Raw genomic sequence first — 17,377 nt, forward strand, 5'->3', positions numbered from 1 at the left:
AGCATGACTATTGTGTTAAAGAAATTTGGGGGAAATGTGGAGAAAATAGCTAAACATACAAAGAATTTCACCAGACAGTTTGAACCTACAAGGAAATTAAATAAAGCTTCTATAGCTGTAAATACTGTATGCGAAAATAAGAACTTTAGATATGCTTAATAGTAAGTGAAACAGAATACAGGATTCGTGTTGTGGCATGCATCAGTATTTCATTCCTGATTTTACGGATGAATAATATTCCCTTGCATGACGATACCACTGGGGTTTTTTTTTTTTGGCTTGTTTTTGTTTCTGTTAAGAAATTATTTATTGGTTAGTGGACATTTGAATTATTTCTGTTCTTTGGTGATTGTGAATATTGTTGCTGTGAACATTTGTGTGCAGGTATATTGTTGAATATCTGTTTGAAGTTCTTTTGGATATGTACTCAGGAGTAGAATTGCTGAGTCATATGATAATTCTGTGTTTAAGTTTTTGAGGACCTTCCCGGCATCCACACCTTTGTGTAATCCCCTCTTCTTCAGTTTGCCTCACCTCCCTCACTCAAAGACTATGGCAAAGGGTGATGGCATGTCACTCCCTTCATTAAGTTACATTATATGGCAAAGGTGATGAAATATCACTGCTTTCACTTGCTTTAGTAGGGCATAGTAATTGAGTGTCACTCCTTGTAATTGTGTTTTATCCTAAAAGACTCTTTTCTGGGAGACTGGAGAACAGATGCTAGGTGTTGGCTTGATGAAGGCAGCAGCCATGTTGAGGAAAGCCACATGGCAGTGAATGGCAGACATCGTCCAAGGATCAAAGTGAAGGTGATCTCCATTCCGAGCCAGCAGAAAGGGTGGGGGGCCATCAGTTCTCCAGCCACAAGGAAATAAATTCTGCCAGGCCCTTGAATGATGTTGAATTTGTCCCCAGTTGAGCCTCTAAATGAAAATGCTGTCTGGCCCGTACCTTGATTCCAGCCTTGAAAGACCCCAAGAAGAGCATAATAAGTGTCTTCTTGGTTAGGCTGTCAGCTATTGGGTTTTCATCCTTCCTTACATTCTCATCTCAGAGAGTTTGAATGTGTTAGTTACTCGGTCGTGTCCGACTCTCTGTGACTCTCTGAATTGTAGTCTGTCGGGCTCTTCTGTCCATGGAATTCTCCAGGCAAGAATACTCAAGTGGGTAGCCATTTCCTTCTCCAGGAGATCTTCTTGACCCAGGAATTGAACCCGAGTCTCCTTCATTGCAGGCAAATTCTTTACCATCTGAGCCACCAGGAAAGCCCAGCACTTGGGTAGTGGTTTTCTGAACCTTGATCTATTCAGCCCTAATACTTCTGCCAGTATAATGGTATGTGTGTATATGTGTGTATGTATGTATATATACATACCTATATATATATATAAAACAAGAAATCTGGCCTTCTTGAGATACTCAGTTTGGGCTTGGGGTCCAAATTAATTCTGTCTTGATGAGTTGCAGAGTCCTCAGGAGTTCAAGGAAGAGGTCATTAGGAGAGCATTTGATCTAAAAATTCTATTTGCATTCTCATTTATGAGTCAATGAGTATAGTGTCTCATAGGAGAAAGGAGAAGTGAAGTTGCTCAGTTGTGTCTGACTCTTTGTGACCCCACGGACGGTAGCCTGCCAGTCTCCTCCATCCATGGAATTTTCCAGGCCAGAATATTGGAGTGGGTTGCCATTTCCTTCTCCATGAATGTTCCTTGAATAAAGATTCAAAGCTGGGTGCTGGCACATGGAAAACGTGACAAGTATTAGAGATACCCGTTATCTGAGTACTTTGTTGACACTCAGAGAGGGCTTGTGTAACAATGGTGGGATTTAAGGTTGATAGTGGATCAGCAGTATCAATAATTAGTAATTAGTGAAATTTCTCCTTTTGAGTTGATGGGTGAAATGGGTACTTGATTCACTTTTGAAACACTGTCTATTATAGTCTTTTCCTTCATTATCTTGGCTAATACTGAGCAATTGTTTACTGATTGTCACTTTTGGTTACAAAATCTGCCGGTGTCTTTATCAGAAGACTATATTAATATCTGGAATGGGAGCATCTGATTTTATCTGTAAGGGCATTAGTTTATTCTGGGCCTTATTCTGCTTTTGTTTTGAGGCTCCTTTAAAATATATAGTATGAAATTGAAGACCTGAAAGTGTGTCTATTTTCCATCCAGTTTTTGTTCATGAAATTTCTGATTTCTGGTTTAAGGCTGCTCACAAAACATGAAGAGAGAGCTGGGGTTGCAAGTGCTTCAGGGTCTCCCCTTGAATCCTGTCTAAGTGTGTTAAAGACCCATCTCTGACGTCTCCAGAGGACTTTGCTCTCTCTGCCAGCAGAACTGCATTAGAGTCCAACCTAACTTCACAGGGCAGATTTTGGTGGTAGTCTCCCAAAGACCTTGCCCATCATGTACAGTTTTTCTAAACCTCTGTTTCTATATGGGTAGGGGTCTCAAGTCACTCTCAGGATCTTCCTCTTCTCCCCATTAATCCAGTATTTTCTGTCTGAGGCTCTTGCTGGCAGTATGAACCAGTTGATATAAACTTGGGTACCTTAGATTATACACTCCTAGAATACTCTGTTTCTTTATAAACTTCAATTTTGTGGAGGCTTTGGGATATCTTTGGTAATGCCTCTCAGTTCAGAATGAGACCGAGGTTTACTTCAGCCATAGGGACTTAGCCCTCGTTCGATAAGTTTCTGGTCAGCCAGGAGTAAAGGGCAACAAGTCAGAGGAAGGAAGAACAGGGCAGGGGAAGGTGGAGAAACATGGAATAGAGGAACAGGAAGAGCAGGATAAAGACCAGTAGGTTTGAGAGAGTTGTAAGTTTTTCACATTTTTCATTTGGTTTTTTCTGTGCTTTTGCTGTTCTCTTTGAACCTTGTCTTCCCTGTGAATTTCATAAGGAAACAAATTTGGCATTTGAATTTCTTCTGGAAGCGTCTTCATGTTGATTTAAAAAATGTGAAACTCTAGATGTTTGAGAGTTTGCAAACCCCTGTTTTTCCTTAAGGTGCCTCTCAAATGAACCACTCATACCAAAAGCTTTCGAAAGAATCTATTGTAATTCTAAATTATGCTTGGTGAAGTCATGCCATGTAGAAAGATAAGAACAGGAGTTTGAGTTACAGATTTAATATGTTTGACGAGAAGCAGTCTGATTCACAGCACAGGCAGCCTGAAACAGACCTCCTGTGAACGTTGGCTTATCAAATCGTGGTTGGCCGTCTCTTACCAGAGACCTGACTGTGCGCTGAGCCTTTGGAAGGGAGATCTCCCAGCCCCAGGCTCCCACGGACAAAAAACAGAGGAAAGTCCTTAAAGTTCTGATATGGGTTTCCAGGCAAATTTTGTCCTGTTTGAATACCCTTGAAACCTTCTGAACTCACTGGCTTCTGGAGCCTGCATGAAGGTGAACTTATAGGACCCATGCTCGTCTGTTTCCCGGTGAACTTGGTCTTATGGACTTTGAACAAAAAAATGTTGGTTTTTTTGGAGCTCTCCCCAATGTGAAATTTTTCTCCATATTGTGGTTGGGGAGATCCATGGGTGGGGGCCTCTGTGGGTATCAGAGGATCTTGAACTGTGACTTTTAGCAGGGCTTGAACTGATCCCAGCAAAACCTCCAGAATTGCGTCAAAATGATAGTGTCCTTTACTGAAGTAGATATTATTAATCATAAGCTTGGTTTTGCTTCATCAACAGATGTTCTTGGTTTTCTTTTCAGGGAGGCTTCACTCGACAAACTGTATTTGAATTTCCAACCTCTGTTAATTTAGAAAATAGGGAAAAGTAGAAAGTTTGAGGAAAAGAAATCCACTGTCTTTTCACTATTGTCTCCTTGTATGCCTTAGGTGATTTTTAAGATCCTCTTAATACTCTTAAATAATGATGGATTTTCATTGCCTGTGTTAACTTTGACTGTAGTGTACAGTTCCAAACACCTCTTGTCTGAATGAATTTGTTAAGCTGCAGTTGAATCTGTAGGATATAGTTTTCAGATAAATATTTAAAAAATAATTTTAAGGAATGCCCTTTTGTTTTTCAGATACATTTTAATACTAATTTTATTTCTAGTTTGCTTTTAATTATTTCTGATATAAGACGCGATACATTTTTTTCTTTTAAATGATTATTTTAGAATCCTGTAGTAACTCCACTTTAATTTGAAACTACACTAATTTTCACATTTTGTAGTTTAGATTTGTTAGGTAAAAGATTGCTTTTGTTGGTATTTATGCAGATAGAGGTTTGCTGATGCAGATAAATAGTGTAAATTTTTGGAATACCTTGTAGTTTTAGCAACTGCATTAAGCAGTACTCTTGCATTGAAAGACTATATGTGCTAATTATACAGAATTCCGTCTTTTTAAAATCCATTCTTTCTTTCCCCCCTTGATATGTGGTATTTTTAAGGCAGTTCTTTTTCTTGGCAACTGTATTCTGCCTTTTCCCCCTCCAAGTGCTTGAGTAGACTAATGTGGTTTCAGTTTGTTGTATCTCTCTAAAACCTTTGTTCCTTCTCTGTTTGAATAATTGAATGTTATTTGGAGGGTCCATGGAGATGGTTTACCACGTTCTTTTAAACCATTGTGTGTTGTACTTAAGGAGTCTTCTGGAATGATTTCCTTTTGTCTTGTTCTTTAGTTGCTGTTTTCATGAGAGAGAAACTAATGTTATGTTCAAGTGTTCCTTAAAGTAGTCAAGTGTTCAGGTCCTCATCTGGTATCAAGTATTTGCCTTTCATTGTATTCAGTATCTCACTAACCGGATCTCAGGGGCCTGAGAACAGAGTGAAGAGTGTTTTTCTGAAGCCACTGGTAGACAGGGTTGGAATCCCAAATACTTGTTCAGCCAAACAGCAACAATAACGAAAAAAACCAACCAGCCACAGACCCTGAATTCAAAGAACTTCAGCTCCCCTCAGGGAGACCTTCAAGTAGACAGGCAATTTAATATATTCTGATAACGTGAGGCTAAGAGTGTGTGGGGCCAATGTAGGAGGGGCCCCTAACCTCGTTTCAGGGTGTCACGGCAGAACGTCCACGGGAAGGATATTTAAGTGATACCTGAAGTCTGAGTAGCAGTGAGCTAGCTAAAAAAGTCAGGCTAATGATGGAAACGCACCATTATGGTCAGGGAAAATACCTTGTCAGAGCTGGGCAGCCACGGGAGCTTTAAAAACTGTGGGGATGCCCTGTGAGGGGCTGTAGTAAGACGGGGCCGAACAGATAATTAAGGTCCAGATATGTGTGGTCTCGGGGCTTCCCTGGTGGTTTGGTGGTAAAGAATCCACCCTCAGCACAGAAGACACAGGAGAGGTGGGTTCGGTCCCTGGGTCGGGAAGATTCCCTTGGAGAAGGAAACGGCAGCCCACTCCAGCATTCTTGCCTGGGAAATCCCACGGACAGAGGAGCCTGGTGGGCTACAGTCCATAGGGTTGCAGAGTCGGACACGACTGAGTGACTGAGCCCATGTGTGGCCTTAAATGCTGTGCTTGGGCATCATTTTTGTGGCTTTGGGAGTCTCTGGTTTCATGTAGAAGAGCTAACATGATCAAAATTGTGGAATTAGAAAACTTATTTAGGTTTGTGATGTGGAAAATGAATTAGAACAGTGCAAAGCTTGAGGTTGGTGGGCCAATTAGAATGCATTTCCTTTAATCCAGACAAGAAATGATGGGGGCCTAAAGTAAGGTGTTAGGATGGAGCCAAGTAGGCAGTGTGGGGAAACACTGGAGGTTGATGATTTCATGATCCCTTAGATGTCAGGGATGAAGCAGAGGGAGGAATCACCTGTGGTTAAATTGTTTTGTTTGGTTCTAATACCTACCTTTTTCCTGGGATATTTGTTAAACTTATCTGAGTTTCTGTTGCTCTGTAAGAGAGAACAGTAATATTTGCATCTCAGAGTTATGATAACGTAGCTGAAGGAGGTTAATACTGTAGATTCACAGTAGTAATTATTTTTATCACCTCATTAGCCAGATTTTCGACACTGCACTTTTGCTTTAGTAGAAAGAGCCAAATAATAACTACAAAAAACTAGTGTGAAGGGAATCATTTAGAAAACCAAAAAAGAAAAGCTCTTTTCTAGTAATCAAAAAGTATTCTATTAGACATCAGTGTCCTTTTTCCCTGCTAAACCAAGAGTAACTTTCCTGATGATGCTTCAGAGGCTTTATATTTTTGGGAAAAAAAAAAAAAGATTCATTCAGGCATGTTTATTACGCTGTTTTACAATTAGAGAAATGTGTGCTAAAATTTAGATCCAAATGAAGCAGAAAGAGTCTTCTGTTTGACTCGGACTTATCTGGAAAACACATCATCGGGAGCCTATTTCTTGAACCCAGGATTGTTGGAAGTTCTGCTTTACTTTTGTATATGACTTGAGGGTGTATTGAGCTCCAGGAGTTGGTGATGGACAGGGAAGCTGGCGTGCTGCAGTCCGTGGGGTTGCAGAGAGTCGGACACGACTGAATGACTGAACTGAACTGAGGGTGTATGGCTTTTTGTGCACAGATAGAACATTCCCCCATAATGTCTTGAAGCAGTGATTTTTTTTTCTTCGAAACCAGTCAATATTTTGTTCAAAAACCAGCTGATGTAAGGAAACTCCCAGATAGCTTCCTGTAGGGATGAGGAGCAGGGCTCACGTCCAGTGAGCCCAGAATTTGGGGTGGTGAGCCGGCTGGCGCTGTCAAGAGAGGGAGGAGAGGTCTGGTCTGACTCGTGGATGGTGGAGGTGCTGTTTGACACCAGCATCACTGTAGAAAGAAGTGGGGTGTTCCGTGTCAGGGAGGACTGTTTGAGTCTGCGTCTTTGTTACAGATTTTCCTTCCCTTCCCCACCCAAGACAAGCCCTGCTCACCCACTTGGAAGAGCACGCAGATCAGCTGATCCAGGCAAGTGCACTGGAGGTTCCCCAGACACATTTCTTGCAGTGTTGTAGCACCAGTATTAGTTCTGTATTCTGTAACGTGCAGTTTCAGAATGAGTGATGATCCCAGGATAGAACACCCAGGTCCAGGCAGGAGAGAACCACACTCGATAGTTGGGGGTCTGGGCGGCCCGTTTATCAGATTGCCCGTCTTAAGTGCTTACTTCTTGCCAGACTCTGTTCTATTGTGTTTCATCTGTTACTGATTCATCTTCTTAATGACGCCTATGAGATACTGTGTCCATCCTACAGATGAGAAAACCTAATTCCAGAGAGGCCCGCTGGTAGGTACCACATTCACTATCAATGAGTCCTCATCGGAGCCCATGCCTTTTGGCCCCAGCGTCTTTGCTCTTAACTACTGGGCCTCTCTGCCTCACAGGTGGGGGCTGTAGACCATTAACAGGTACACTGTGGTTAGTTGCTCAGTTGCATCTGGACTGTGGCCTGCCAGGCCCCTCTGTCCATGGGATTCTCCCCTGGAGTGGGTTGCCATGCCCTCTTTCAGGGGATCTTCCCAACCCAGGGATCACACCCAGGTCTCCTGCATTGCAGGCGGATTCTTTACTGTCTGAGCCACCGGGGAAGCCCAAGAATGCTCAAGCGGGCAGCCTGTCCCCTTCTCTAGGGAATTTTCCGACCCAGGAATCAAACTGGGGTCTCCTGCATTGCAGGCAGATTCTTTACCAGCTGAGCTACCAGGGAAACCCAGCAGGTATATTAGGCTTGCAAGAAAAGGCAGCCAGTTCTTTTTTTAGCTTCTTTTTACATGTTTGTGATCTACTTACTTAGGACTTCCTCGGTGACTCAGACAGTAAAGTGTCTGCCTGCAATGCAGGAGACCCAGGTTTGATTTCTGGGTCTGGAAGATCCCCTGGAGAAGGAAATGGCAACCCACTCCAGTACTCTTGCCTGGAAAATTCCATGGACAGAGCCTGGTAGGCTGTAGTCCATGGTGTCGCAAAGAGTCGGACACGACTGAGCAATTTCACTTTCACTTACTTGGTTATAGCAACATCACTTACCCTTCCCACCATATTCTCTGTAAAACAGAATTTTTCACTGTGTTATTGGGTTGGATGATAAAGCTCATTTAATGCAAGTTGTGCTAAAATAGAGGAGTAAAAGAAATGGTTACTGGTTCTGTTGGCTTCTTTCCTCTGTCTCCATTTCTTGAACTTCTGTTTTAGAATTTATAGCTTAATGCTTTCCTCATCAGTATTTCCATGCATTAAATAACTTTAGAAACTGAGTTTAGTTCAAGACAGGTTGGGATTATAGAATGAATGACAGGAATTTTTATTGCTTAAGGAAGAAAATCAAGTGATGTCATTGGATCATTTCTCCTACCTCTTGAGTTGAAGTCATCAGGATTATTACTATTCTTAATATGTTTTTCTTTTATCTTTGTACTTTTCTGTGTTTTCTTAATTTTATTGCTTCGATATTAAAACAAAAATATTGTAGATACTTCAGTTGAAAATTAAGGGAAGCAATAGGATCAAATTTGTTTTGTTCTTTCTGTTGAAATTTTCATATTTGGCTCTTTTTCCATTTCAAGGAGATTAGTGTCCACTTGAGAGATGTGAGGACTGTCTTAAGGATGTTCTAAAGTAAGAGTGTTGAACAGAATCAGTACTACTTTTTCTTCAAATATTCCCAAGTTTGTGAAGTAGAAGAAGTAAGGATGTTCTGCTTAAAAGAGATTTATTTTATATAAGTAAAGAGCAAAGTGTATTTGGTAAAATAAAGTTTAATGCTTAGTTTACATTTTTATCAAATAAAGTTTAATATCTTTAAGTTGAGGTGTACCTGCTTTCTATTACTTTTTAGTATAACTCAAACTGTTACCCTTCATTTTGAAAGCTAACTACCACGTAAAGTTTGACTTTTTAAAAAAAATTAATGAAATGTTTATTTAAAAATCCTTATATGGATAGCATTATATATTCCTTTTTAAGAGTAGTTTTTTTTTTTAAAAACATAAGTTTCAAAACTTGAAATTGTCTGATACAGTGAGAAAAGTGCCTGACTGAGAATTAAGACGTGAGGGTCAGTACCCGGAGTTGGTTTTGCCCGGTGTCGACAGTATTTCATTCATCAAAATGTTAGGGCAGACCTGGAGCCTGTCTGGCTCTTGAGCCCCTGCTCCCGATGAGTGCACAGCATCCCCTTCCTGTGTATCACTCAGATACGGGAGCTTGGACCAGGCGCTCCGTCTCTCTGGATACAGGTTCACCCCCTTCTAACGTCGATGCTCCTGAGATGAGAAGTGCTGTTGGCACTGGAGTCAGTCATTCAGGGGATCGTCTTGTCACAACAGACTGATTTCTTTGGAGGCTGATGGATGGTTGTTTATTCATTCAACAAGTAATGTGTTGATTTGCTAAGCTCTGGGGATTCAGCAGAGAGAGCGAGTGAGCTAGTCACGGCGCTCCTGGAGATGAAATGTGGCAGGGGCCGTCCTAATGGAGGGGCAGAGTGTAATGTGATCACAGGGCAATGACGCCTAACCTGGCATCGGACTGGAGAGGCTTTCTAAAGAGAGTGATGTCTAGGTGAAGCTCGAAGCAAGTACCCCTCACTTTAAGAGAAAATGGTCATTTGTCTCTCACCTAGACTGCCGCTTCCCAGCTGGACTCCACAGATCCCTTTCACCTCTCTCTAAAGAATTCATCTGTTCCTTCCTTCATTCGGTCTTTCACTCAACAGCTGTTTCTTGCATGTGCCAGGCATTGTTCTAGACACTGAAAATATATCGCTGAGCCAACGGGACAGAGATTTCTACTCTTCTGGAGCTTGCATGTTATTGGGATCAGGGGCTACACAGGGTAAGACAATACACAAATAATAAGTAAATTCTGTGCTAAAAGTCTGCCAAAGGCTGCCAAAGCAATTCCCCTCATTTCCTTGCTCTTAAGCTGGAGTTCTTGCTTTTTCGTGAGGCCTTGCCTCACTCTGCAGTGGGCTGACTCTCAGACCCCAGCCTCCTTGACTGTGTCCCACCGTGACTTCATTTCCTAGGTCTCTTTTCAAAGTCACTACGTATGAGCAGCCTCCTGAGACCGTTTTTGAGCTTGAGATCCTCTGTGGTCGCGTGCCCTCTTTGCTGCCGCAAGCATGCCTCTCGGTGCTGATTTCTTAGCTGCTGTGCAGTTATGTTTAAGATCTGTCTTTTCCTCTAGGCTATAGATTCCTTCTCCAGCAGATCTTCCCAACCCAGGGATCGAACCCAGGTCTCCCGCATTGTAGGTAGATGCTTTTACCGTCTGAGCCACCGGGGAAGTCCTGATACAGATTGCCCGAGGGCTGGGCCGTAATATTATAATTTTTACAATTACAGAGGAGCCTCTCCTTTTCTCTCCTGTGCCTTCAGGGCCCAGTGTGGGACATGCAGTACTATGAGTTGGTTTGGTGAAGGCGAACAGAGTTTCTGGCTGAGCCCTGGTTGAGGAAAGGCTGGAGAGAGTGCCTGGCGTTGGGATAGAGAGTCTAGGATGGACTGGTGGTTCAGAATGACAGGAACTAGTATGGAAGCCAAGTGGAGGAGCTGAAATTTGGCTCTGAGGCAGTGAGAAGTCATGAAAATTCGAAGCAGATATTGGGAATGTACTACATTTTGTGGGGCTTCCCTGGTGGCTGAGCGGTGAAGAACTCAGCTGCCAGTGCAGGAGACCCAGATTCAGTCGCTGGGTCGGGAAGATCTCCTGGAGAAGGAAATGGCAACCCACTCCAGTATCCTTGCCTGGGAGGCTGTCCGTGGGGTCGCATGAGTTGGACATGACTGAACAACTAAACCACCACCACCACTGTGTTTTGTTAACAGTTAGTGCTCTGGAAATCACTAGGAAGATCGTTTGAATGACTCCCTCAGGTGTGGCGGATTGGCTTTCTAAACAGGATTTGTGTTATCTGTGGCTCCGCTGGGTCTTTGTTACCGCGCCTGGGCTTTCCCTGGTTCCGGTAAGCGGGGCTGCTGTGTCGGGGTGCTGGGGCTTCTCACTGCAGTGGATTCTCTCGGGGCGGCTCCCAGGCTCTAGCGCTCTGGCTCTGTGGTTGTGGCGCATGGGCTCAGGTGTCCCCCGCGTGTGAGCTCTTCCCGGGCCAGGGATCGAACCTGTGTCCCCGTATTGGCAGGTAGCTGCTTTACCATTGAGCCATCAGGGAAGCCCTGGTTTAATTTTTGAATTATGAACGTAGTGTGAAATTTTTATCTTTATGGTTATTTTTTTAAAGTTCAATGTGAAACTAAGGGTATGCAATGAGACATAAAAGTTCCCCCTTTCCCCCCAGCTTTCAGTCCTACCTTTGAGCAGTAACTCAAGCTGAGTTCTTTAATATGTCCATACGTTAAGTTTTTATAAGCACTGATGTATGGTTTTCTGTCTTAGGGCAGACGAGGCCACGTGCTGTTTGTTGTCCTCTAACTTTCCTTTCCTCCCACAGTGTATGTCATATTTTGCATCTCTTTAATGTGTGAGAGTTATCTTCTTGAAACCTAAATCTGAACCATCTTTCTCCTGCCTAGTGCCAAGGCATTTGAATGGGACCGAATCCCGTAAGGTCCTGTCAGAACAGACTACACCTTCTACCTGTGTTGATGCCTCCTCCTGCGCTTTTCTGCCACATCCCTACTGTGCATCTGTACCGAGCTTTCTAGTCTAGGGTTTTCATACATGTTGTTCCTTTTGTCTAGAATTCTTTCTTTTTAATCTTCCCATGGTTGCCTACTGCCGTTCCCTTCGGGTTTCAGTTTAAGTTTTACTTTGGAAGTCCCCTGTCTGAGCAGTCTTTCTAAAATGGGTTCTCCCTCCTAACGGCTCCCTCTGTCCCTTTGGTTTCCATGTAACATCTATTTCAAGTCCTAGTTGATTTGTTTACTCTCTTCTCTGTTTCTCTTATTCGGCTGTATGTTCCGTGAGGGCAAAATCTATTTTATGTAATATTACCCAGTAAATATTTTCCTAATTAATACACAAATGGATGAATAAGAACATATGGAGCAACCTCATTTTTTCAAAGGTTGCATAGTATTCCATGTTGATATGTGTACCATTTATGGCACCAGTTTACCAGTTCCCTTAGTTAAGGCCTTTAAATTGTTTTTTTTCCTTCTTATTTTCTTTCCTTACCAAGCCACCACCAACCAAGTGAAAATAATAAATGTCTTTATATATATCTCTTTGTGCATGCATGTGAGTGTATCTGTAGGATAACTTCTCCAAAATGAAATTTCTGGGTCAAAAGATGTATGCCCTCAAATTTTTGATAGATTCTGTTTCTTTTTAAAAAGATTATACCCAATAGGGAGAGTAGTGCTAGTTCTCCTTCAGATCACTGCTCTTGGCTCTTCTCAAACTCTGGTGGATGAAAAATAGTGTCTCGTAATTGTGACTAAAGTTGAACATATTTTATATGTTATTCTTTTAAATTTCATTTAAGATAAACTTCTTACTTAATCCTTTGCCCAGTTTTCCTGATGACTGTTGGTCTAAAGATCTTGTTGATTTAGTTCTTTTTACTAAGAAATGTTTTTCTACCTCTAGCCCTGTAGGGAGGGCTTCCTGGTGGCTCAGATGGTAAAGAATCTGCCTGCAATGCGGGGGAGACCCTGGTTCGATCCCTGGGTCGGGAAGATCCCCTGGAGAAGGAAATGGCAACCTGCTCCAGTATTCTTGTCTGGAGAATCCCACTGATAGAGGAGCCTGGCGGACTGCAGTCCACGGGGGCTGCAGAGTCAGACACAACTGAGGGACTATCAACCTCCTTCACTTTCAGCCCTACAAGGAAGTTGCACTTTGGGATGTGTCAGTGCCATTGAATTTTGAACTATATCGGGCTTTTTATCCCTTTAAAAGTAGTTTTATAAATATATAAACTATGCGCTGAAAGAACATATTGGAGCCAGGTATACTTAATAGTTTATTATTAAAACTAGTAATAGAGGTTTTTAGTGTCTAGTACATAATATGTTCTCAACAAAATAATTCTGCAGTGAATGAATGACTAGTGAAAAGCTAATTTTAAAGACTATTTGATTTTACTTGGAAGGTCATTTAGTGAATTTGCTTTTCGCAGTAGGATAACTTAAGCATTACTGATTAGTTAAGACCCAAGATTATTTTGTGGTGGTTTATACAAGAGTTGGATTTGTAGCAGCTGAAGAATTTTTGGAAGTTTCGCTTTGTGTAAATGTTACCTCTCTCTGTACACAGTCCATCCCCATAATATTTATATATAAATGCATGTTAAAATATTACTAATGAGCTAATATTTGCCTGTTCTCTCGAGGTAATAAACATTTTAGATAGCAGGGTTTATTTTTTTTTTCTTTGAATATCTTTTGCAAATATACTATTACACGTTTGAAAGAAAAGACACGTTAAAAGTTTCCTTCTAAACTTCTTATAATCCAGTCTCCATCAGCCAGCACTCTTCCTGTATTTTGTTCGCGAGGCACTAATTGTCTGCATTTGGCAGGTTTAACACTTCCTGACAGAGAGGCTATTAAGGGGAAGTATTCTCCAATAACTGTCAGTGGCTTGAACAAAGAACCTTCAAACTCAATGTGTAGAAACCACTAACATTCTTAAATGACCCTTTTCATGGAATTTTATCCCTTTAAGCTAAAATTTGGAGAATGTAGGGTCAGCGAAAATAGCAAGGTGTGATAAAGCAGTAAACCTCGATTTTTTTTTTGGGGGGGGGAGGAGGGGATAGAATGGGAAGTATAGATTTATCTCTGACTTGAAAACAATTGTTATTTGGAAAATCTCATTAGCAGATGTGACTGCTTGGAGTTTAAAAAAAAAAAAGACTTAAAACTGATGTCGCTTTCAGGACCGCTTTGAACTTAACAAGCACCTATTTGTGGAGCAGACTGGCTAATGAAAGGAAATTAAATTTTTCTGACAACTTCCCCTGCCAACCTCCTTATTCAGGGGATGTTATTAGGTACTGAAGACTTTTAAGGAAGATTTTTTTTTTTTATTAGACATGAATGAACCAGTTATAAACATCCCCCGCCCCCCATTTTGAGAGGAGGATTCTGACTTGATTACTCTACATTTTTATAAAGTATTAAAGTAAAAGCTTAAAAAAAATACCAGCATTTACTTTGATAGTTTTATTTTCTAAAAATTTAGGCTATCTTACCAGCCAGTGGTTTCAAAACATTATCGTCGTTCCTTGTGATAGTTTATGTCACCAAATTATTTAAAAAGTTAAATTTACTAGGATTTACTTGAATTTAACATCTTTTCAGCTTTCCTTTGCTGTTTATGGGGGAAATGTATCAGGAATGTCCTATGTTGGGCGTGTTAGGTGAGGGTTAATGATCAATGAAATAGTTTAGATTCAAGGCAAGTTTTTGTGCACTCAATAGCATTGGTGGCTATTTAGCAATGACTAATCCTTGCATTCATAAACTGTTACCTTGTACTGTTTTATTTGTTATTGAAATAAAGTTGATTTACAGTGTTACTGTGGGCTGTTTTAGAATGCATTTCCTTTTCTTGGCTTTTGGGAAGTTTCCCCCCCACTGGATAGTTAATGGAATTTAAGATTTTAAATTTCTATTAACAAGGTGCAACTGGTAAAGATAAAATTATGTACCCGAAAAAAGGATGAGGAAAAAGGTAATGGAGATTACTAAAGGAATTTTTTTGAGGGGAACAATTGGCAATTCCTATAGATACTGGAAATTTAGTTATTTTATTTCTGGAAAATCTGTCGAGCTCCTCCCAAACAATAGAGAATCAACTCCCCCTGCTGACAGAATCAAGGAAAACATGACGTGTAAATATCAGAGACAGAAACAAGCTGGCTGTGGACAAGCTTTAATGATCTGATTTATGATTCAGTATTGATTGTAAACATCTAAATTCTGCCCTTAAATTCCAGCCACTGCACCAAATCATTTGGCATTTCTGGTAGTGCTTCCTGCCAGCTCATTTCCAACTGCTTTGAGTTTCTTAATATAATAATGATGAGGTAGAATTTACATTCCACTTATGGTATTAATTTTACATTTCTCTGACTGAAAAGAGTTAGAAGGTTGTAAAATTGAACATTAAATGAATCGGAGGAGACAGTAGTGCAATATATGACTGCCCTAAAGACATTGTGCAATGGCTGATGGGATTAATGTTGAGTCTCATTTCCTGCTTTTTCAGGATGCAGATGAAGCTGTCAGAATTGCAAGGGAAATTGGTAAGTTCTTAAATTAACTTTGGTCGAGTTTCTATGTCTTTCAGCAGATACGGTTGAGTAAACATGTAATACCTAATTCCCAGAGAGCAAATAGTACTTTAATAGTTTCAGGTTTCTAATGAATTGTTCCTCTGGAAGAATTTACCAGCAGCATCACCATATTCTATTATTAATATGAACTTAAAAGATTAGTTTGACCTTCATGATAGTTCTTTTGTAAGATGAAGTCACTGGCTAATTAAAAGAAGGAATTGTCTTAATTGTTCTTGAGACTGGATGGAATGTAAGTTTATGTATATGGAGTTGACCACAAGTTACTTCAGGGCACTCTTGAGTAAAATGAGGATTTCCTCTTTGACAAGGCTCTTCAAGTTTTTACCTTTTCCTAAGATGTTAAATATCAACTTTATAATCTTGCTAGCAAAGAGAAAATAGAATGTGAGTGATTAGAACAAAATACTCTATATTGGAGTAAAAGGTAAACTGAAGAACATTTTAATGACTGTTTTACTTGTCTGTTTTATGTATAATTGCACTGGGCCAGTGCTTCCTGACTTTTTATTTTCAAAAATATTCCCGGCACTCTTGACAACTAGTGTACTTTTAGTACCTGGTAATTAAGAAAATGCAAGGGCCTACCATTATCATGGATTGGTACTACTGTTGGATAACTGCAGTGTTGTATTAATCAGTTCATATTTGTTTACATTTGATAAGAATTTGTAGGAATATGAGAGAGATTAGACACAGTGTTTGATAGCTAGGAATTCCCAGCATCTTAGCATTCCTGGACTGATAGAGCCAAGCTTTTCAGCACCCCACATTAACATTTCTTTAGTCATGTTTTCTCATTAGATTGATTGTTTAGAGTTATTTTATTCATTCGGAGAGCACTGATTTGGCTGATTTGACTGATACAGGTCCTGGACTTGAGACCAGGCCCCAGAAAATCTTATTTTATCTGACTGTAACAGCTCTTCATTTAATCATTTCTTCAGGCTCATCAACAGTTTCAAAAAGCATTTCAGTACTAGATTCTGAATAAGTTGAACTACGTGGGACTGTTTTGGGGTTTATGTCTTTAAGAAAATCAACAGTTTCTCTCTGTGATTTGAAATCACTGGCATTCCTCATAACCTAAGAGGCTATAACCTATCTGCTGACTTTTGTGGACACTCTCCTAAAATAATTTTATTCTGTGTGTACTTCTAAATGTCAAAAGTCATCTTTCTAGTTCTCTTTTAGGTATTATTATTATCTATGTAATAGGACATAATGGTAATATCACAGTAGTATATACAGAAAAAGAGCAGAATATTTGGAGGAATTTTTGAGAAATACAAAGAGATTAGGATAAAATCTTGAATTACCCTGGTTTGTCACAATTTAAATTATGAATCTTCATCTCTTGAAAATGTCCTTTGTGTAAATGACAGATTGCTTAGCTTGCTCTTTCATGTTTTGTCTTCCATTTAATTAAAAAAAAAATTGTAACCTTTAAAATAACCACTTAATCACAATGGGACTCTGATCAGTTCTCATCACTTGGCTTTCTTCCTTTAATATTTTAATGCTGTGCTTAACCACAACCCCCATCCCACTTCAGTTTTATACTTACTGAGGTTATTTTCAGTTTGAGGCTCATTTCTTGATATCTGGGCACATACTTTATGGGCCTTCCTCTTTCCTATCTTTCCTCTAATTCTTCCTCACTTGTTTCTTCTCATTTGTAAAATGAATGATCGCCATCATGGCTATTAAATGTAAGAGTGCTAGTGTTTTGCTTATGCTGAAAGAAAGGGAAGCCATAAAATTTGAGGTGAAATAAAACATAATAAAGAACAGGGCAGGGTCATCGACTTTATAAAGCTTTTGGAATTCCCCTGAAAACCCCTTCTGAATCACTCCCGAGACCTCCCATAAAACCTTTTCCCTCAAGTGCCAGCTTCTAAAATAAGTTAAATTACATACTATTAAAGTTTCTGGGTTTTCTGTATTGTTTGGCGATTCATCACTTTTATGCTAATTTTATTGAGATATATCACATTTTAACTACATTTTGAGTTCATTGACTTCTCGTGAGTTTGTCCAAGAGTTGAACTGAACATTGATTCCCTGGTAAAGTATGTTCCCTGTTCTAAACAACTGAAATATAATCAAACGTCTCAAACCTATCCATTTGTAGGTTGTGGATGGTCATAACTATTCATAGATTT

The 17,377-nt window shown here is 40.3% G+C and overlaps 1 protein-coding gene across 1 annotated transcript in view; it reads left to right on the plus strand.

Annotated features, from left to right (window-relative positions):
• PCCA (propionyl-CoA carboxylase subunit alpha) overlaps positions 1-17,377 on the plus strand; it is a 345,865-nt gene that overhangs the window by 100,637 nt on the left and 227,851 nt on the right. The window contains exon 8 of the mRNA XM_065902073.1: positions 15,125-15,161. Within this exon, the coding sequence (XP_065758145.1) occupies positions 15,125-15,161 (37 nt within the window). The remainder of the gene's footprint in view (positions 1-15,124; positions 15,162-17,377) is intronic.

The sequence above is a fragment of the Muntiacus reevesi genome, chromosome 11 (genome assembly GCF_963930625.1).
Source record: "Muntiacus reevesi chromosome 11, mMunRee1.1, whole genome shotgun sequence".
Lineage (NCBI taxonomy): Eukaryota > Metazoa > Chordata > Mammalia > Artiodactyla > Cervidae > Muntiacus > Muntiacus reevesi.